The sequence below is a fragment of the Lactuca virosa genome, chromosome 8 (genome assembly GCF_052849685.1).
Source record: "Lactuca virosa cultivar CGN04683 chromosome 8, Lactuca_virosa_CGN04683_v6, whole genome shotgun sequence".
Taxonomy (NCBI): Eukaryota; Viridiplantae; Streptophyta; class Magnoliopsida; order Asterales; family Asteraceae; genus Lactuca; species Lactuca virosa.
In genome coordinates, this window is record NC_136433.1 from 115,709,944 (window position 1) to 115,714,654 (window position 4,711).

The 4,711-nt window shown below is 35.6% G+C and overlaps 2 protein-coding genes across 3 annotated transcripts; one reads left to right on the plus strand and one right to left on the minus strand.

Moving 5' to 3' along the window:
* The first annotated feature begins 608 nt into the window (after nt 1-608).
* LOC145132903 (dolichyl-diphosphooligosaccharide-protein glycosyltransferase subunit) lies at nt 609-837 on the plus strand. The gene has a single exon (XM_079067857.1). The coding sequence runs from the start codon at nt 609-611 to the stop codon at nt 720-722; it is 114 nt and encodes a 37-aa protein (XP_078923983.1). The 3' UTR covers nt 723-837.
* Nucleotides 838-1,584: 747 nt separating this feature from the next.
* LOC145132677 (uncharacterized) lies at nt 1,585-4,376 on the minus strand. 2 transcript variants are annotated; one of them, XM_079067565.1, is made up of 5 exons: nt 4,141-4,376; nt 3,445-3,652; nt 3,016-3,352; nt 2,033-2,812; nt 1,585-1,944 (listed from the first exon to the last, which is right to left on the minus strand). In XM_079067565.1, exons 1-5 carry the CDS (start codon nt 4,242-4,244, stop codon nt 1,853-1,855), a joined length of 1,521 nt encoding a protein of 506 aa, XP_078923691.1. In that variant the 5' UTR covers nt 4,245-4,376; the 3' UTR covers nt 1,585-1,852. The 2 variants fall into 2 exon arrangements, with proteins under 2 accessions (XP_078923691.1, XP_078923690.1); XM_079067564.1 differs by having other exon boundaries at nt 2,012-2,812; nt 4,141-4,375.
* Nucleotides 4,377-4,711: the final 335 nt, after the last annotated feature.

A 4,711-nucleotide genomic window follows, 5' to 3' on the forward strand; every position in this document is an offset into this window, starting at 1 on the left:
CCACTTCAATGGCTCCGAATCCGAAGGTTCGACTTGTATGAGGAGGATTTTTAACATTTTGATCGGGTTTGTAAACACTCTGATTCCACATTCCGTCTACCAGGCTATAGCACCTGCTCTCGCGAAGAAGTAGAAGTTCGCTCTCCAAGATTGCCAATGTCAGGTTTTTTCCTATTACGATGTCGAGTGATCCATGATTCCTTATTACAATTATCACTATAATTTCCGATTAGGTTTACGTTACAGCTTCTTCAAATTTTATGTAATCGCATCATCGGGGTTGATATGATGATATCTATATGATTATCATCGGTTTCTACCTTTCGTTTATCTAAACAAGTTTGTATTTCAAGTTTTGCATTTAGATATAAGTTAGGTAAGTATTATGGATGCATATGATGTTGGATTTTGGATTAGTAGAAATTGTGGATGGCTTTAGGGTTTTGCGAGTAGAGGGACTGAATTATCGATGTGATTTCTCCACTGGGAAATGATGAAACGAAAGTGATTTTAGAATGGATTTACATTTACAAACCCTAAATGTTGTGTGTTGTTGCAAATCATGTTTGTGATACGACTGATATATGTTCTTGTTGTATCTTATACAGATGTTTAACGATCAGGACCTGGGATTCTTTGCCAATTCTCTTGGCATCTTCATATTCTTTTTGGTTATCGCTTATCATTTTGTGATGGCAGATCCAAAGTATGCAGGAAACTAATGGTTGATTTAGATGATAGCACCAGAAATGTAACTGGATTATGTTTTGATATGATGTAGTGGTAGACCTTGAGAAAATGCATGATGTGAGACAATATATGAACTAGTTTGGTCAATTTTCTTTCTTTGTGCACCTTAAACTCAATTTCTTTGTTCAAAATACACCATTATCTCTGTCTGTGTTGAGCGAATATATGTTGGAAATGATTGGTTTTCAGAAGTGAAAAGTAAAACAGAAGATGGATAATTACGGACTTTAAGAATTAAATTAACAGAAAATTGAGGACTTGGGAACAGGAAATTTGAGTTTGTATGTCTCAAAATACCTACTACATTAAAATTTAAACACAGGCAAAACTAAACAATCATTTAGGTGGCTCACCGAGTAAAGATTGGGCACCCCATAAGTGAAGTCTCAGATCCAAGGAATGGTCGGGAGAATGGAATTTTCTTCCCCAAATTTCGCAAAATGAGGGGCTACAGTGGGCAGCAGTCATTAAAAATAGATAAAATTTCAAACTTATATAGACACCTAGTACGTTTGACCAAGCACAAGCACAAGCACATGTACCATTTATGTAATTTTGTCTTAAAAATATCTCTAAAACATTTTTTTTCCTTCAAAAATACTGTCATCTACAATTTCACTAGAAATAGGTATGAGTAAACATAAGGGGACCAACGTAATAAGCCATAAGATGTCATTTGTCATTAGATAAATTCAAACAAATTTGTGATAATCCTTCATCTTTCCTTCATTATTGAATCAATATTTTTTTTTTTTTAATATTTACTAGTCAAACTATTAATCTTTCTATATCTATCTAATAACAATGTTGAACAAAAGGAGAAACCAATATAAATGATTATCAAAATTCATGATATTATATCGCCACTCCCAAGTTTAGCCCCTTTTACATGATAACAATACAACAACATAAGAAGCTAGAGAGATGATGATGATGATCATGAAGCCATAGTCTTTTATCACATTATATTATATTACCACTCCTAGTTTTGCCCCTTTTTCATGACAACTTGGGAGGAAAATGCCATACATACCAAAGTGGCAAATAATTAATCATTAATCAAACATACAACAAAAGAGTACACCTTGTTTTGTGCATCATATCATGTCTTAGGGTTCAACCTTGGTGAACACCGCACCCTTTGTGCCTTCAACTCAACCAAACCCTTCTTACCACCATTGCTCATCACATTCCCTATCAAATATTCAATTTGGATAATTAAAATTAATTAACAAATGAAATGACAAAACTATCCACATACCTCCTGAATCTTGAGTTTTACCAGATGTCTTGGTCTTCTTGTTCTTTACTGCAGTGGGACCCGGAGTGGATTTGGTCTCAATTTCTTCGGTTGTTGGCTCTGATACCTCATTGTTAAGCACTGAACGCTTACGCCTTCTCCCATCGATAGAATTCTTAACCTCATTATAAGGCGATGATGTGGCAGAAAGGGTATTCTTGCCTTTTTGCACATGAAAAGTAGTAGTATCCTTTTCTGTTGTAGTCTCAATAGTCTCTGTTTCTTCCTTTTTCCCAACCGCTGAACGCGTACGCTTCTTGCAAGCACTCACTTTGTTACCAGAAACAGTACCATTGACTTTGACCTTCTGAACTTTTGCACGAGTTGACCTGGTTGATGTTTCAGTATTATTCATCTTATCATCATCATCATCATCATCATCATCATCATCATCTTCTTCTTCTTCTTCTTCTTCCAACAATTCAGATGAAGTAGATGGGGAAAAAAGTTTCTTGACAATATTTTCTGGTTTTGGAGCATATTCTGTTTCTGAGGAATTGAAGGTCTTTGTTTCCTTGACATCAATAGAAATTTCAAGGCTTTTATGTGACATTAAAGAAGCAAGAGCTGCACGAGCAGCTAGAGGATTGAGAGGGGATTTTTTGTCTGAAAGCTCTCCTTCAGTTGTTGGAGGTGGGATTACAGGGGATTCTTGTTTTTTTGGTCCACCCTTTTGCTTTTGACTCCGGGTTGACCTCCTTGAATGATTTTTTTCAGTTGAAATTTCGACTTTCAGTGTTCTTCCATTTGGCTTTGAAACATCTGTTTCATTTACTTGTTTGTTAGTAAATAGTAATGACTAATAATAATCACCAGATATGTATGTTCTCATTGGAAATAAATAACCACAACAGGAATGCTTGTTATGTGTTTAATCTAATATTCTGAAGTTTAGTATGTGTTTGAAATGCATCATGCTCGATTCCTTAGTTCATGTATGTATGTATGTTGGTTATGGAGTTTACCTTCAAACATAGAAATCTCATCTCTAATTCTCTTTTTGGAACCATGAACTGAGTTTCTGATTCCTTCAATTTGTTTTTCTAACAAGTCATGTAGATCCAGATCAAAGTCACCAACAATGTCCATCTGTGGAGACATATCTGAGTCACTTGAGTTACTCAGCTGCACTGCATCTATGAATGCTGAAATTGTTGGATGATGATTGATGCTTTTGTTAGCTAATCTCATTACTGAAGAAGAAGGAACTGTTAAACTTCCACCATTGACATCTTTTTTCAGCCATCTAATCATGAAACTACATCTACATTTCGTCCTCTTTGAATGCCTCACCCGTATCACCTGTTAATGGTGCAGATGATTAGATCATGGATGGATGAAAACAAACAATCAAATACTCTAGAAAACGAATTCTCAAGTGCAAGAAAATATACCTTTTCTACCTCTGCATCAAAGAACCCTCCTTCAGATTCTGAGTCTCGATTGACAAGAACAGTCTCACCTGGTTTGATGTGAGCACAGTCATCATCTTGGAGAGGAAGAGAACGGGCTCGAATTCGCATCAAAGCTTCTTTTTCATTCGTTAATGTATCTTGGGAATCGTTGTCCTCATATTTTACAACAAGACCACCGCCAGTTGGGCTGCAGATGATAACAGAAGACGCTGAACTTATCATAATCAGACAATATAAACAAATGCTGAGATGAAAGATCAAAATTCAACAACTAAATTATATTAATGTTTGTTAGTTCTTCTGATTTCATACGATTACACTCAATGTGGAAACCCCCCTTTTCGTTCCAAATAAGGTGTCATCTGGAATTGGAAAGTAATAATATCTCTAGGGAACTTTCCCGATTTAGGCAGCGAAACTCGGATTTAGTTTGCTTGATTCCAAACTTGAGTAGATTTGGATTATCCATGTCAAAATCAAACTCGAGCTAGAAACTTCAAGTAAACATCAAACAGAAGTGATATAAATCGATCATTAAGAAGTAAAAGCTACTAGGATCATTATAGTGAACTATTTCCAGCTGAAAAGATCATCGCGTTCCATAATAAGTAAGTGAATCACTGGAATTGGTGACGAAAAATGAAAATAAACAGATCAAAGACATTGATTTCAGACCTGAAGTAGATTTCGCAAGGTTGCCAAGAGCAGTCATCTGTTCTCATGGCTTCGAGTTCCAGGTTGACGGCACCGGCGGCGATATCATCGGTATTGGATGCCATTAATGAAATGAATTTATCATAGAATAGTTGAAGCAGCAGCTTGAGTGGGGTTTTTGGGGTAGTGCTGCAATGGTTTGATGAATAATTCAGACACAAACTCTTTTTTTAGGTACATACCCACATGCTTAATTTCCATCTTGTATCATTGTATTTGTGTACTATACGCTCTCCCCAATATTCCTAAGGACTTTGGGGTTTGTGCCACATTTGACAAAAATGTAAAAAGTAACAACATATTCACCTTGTGACATATTTTTATCTTTTATGGATATAGCAATTAACCAAAATAGACAACAATAAAATGTACTGGTTAAAACGTAAATTTTTGGTCGACTGGTCAAACATCATATGGCAGCTGAATTATCATTTAATGGATTTATGGTTGAACAGTTAACTGTTTTAGTTTTAACAGATTCTTCCATTTCACTTTTTGGTTCCCAAGTGCCTGAATATCAAATAGTGTTCAC

Bases quoted from the DNA above. Each gene is read 5' to 3' on its own strand.
- LOC145132903 (XM_079067857.1), top strand. From the start codon at position 609: ATGTTTAACGATCAGGACCTGGGATTCTTTGCCAATTCTCTTGGCATC.
- LOC145132677 (XM_079067564.1), bottom strand. From the start codon at position 4,244: ATGGCATCCAATACCGATGATATCGCCGCCGGTGCCGTCAACCTGGAA. The intron at 3,653-4,140 runs GTCTGAAATCAA...TATCATCTGCAG, and splicing joins CCTTGCGAAATCTACTTCAG to CCCAACTGGCGGTGGTCTTG. The intron at 3,353-3,444 runs GTATATTTTCTT...CACCATTAACAG, and splicing joins TTGATGCAGAGGTAGAAAAG to GTGATACGGGTGAGGCATTC.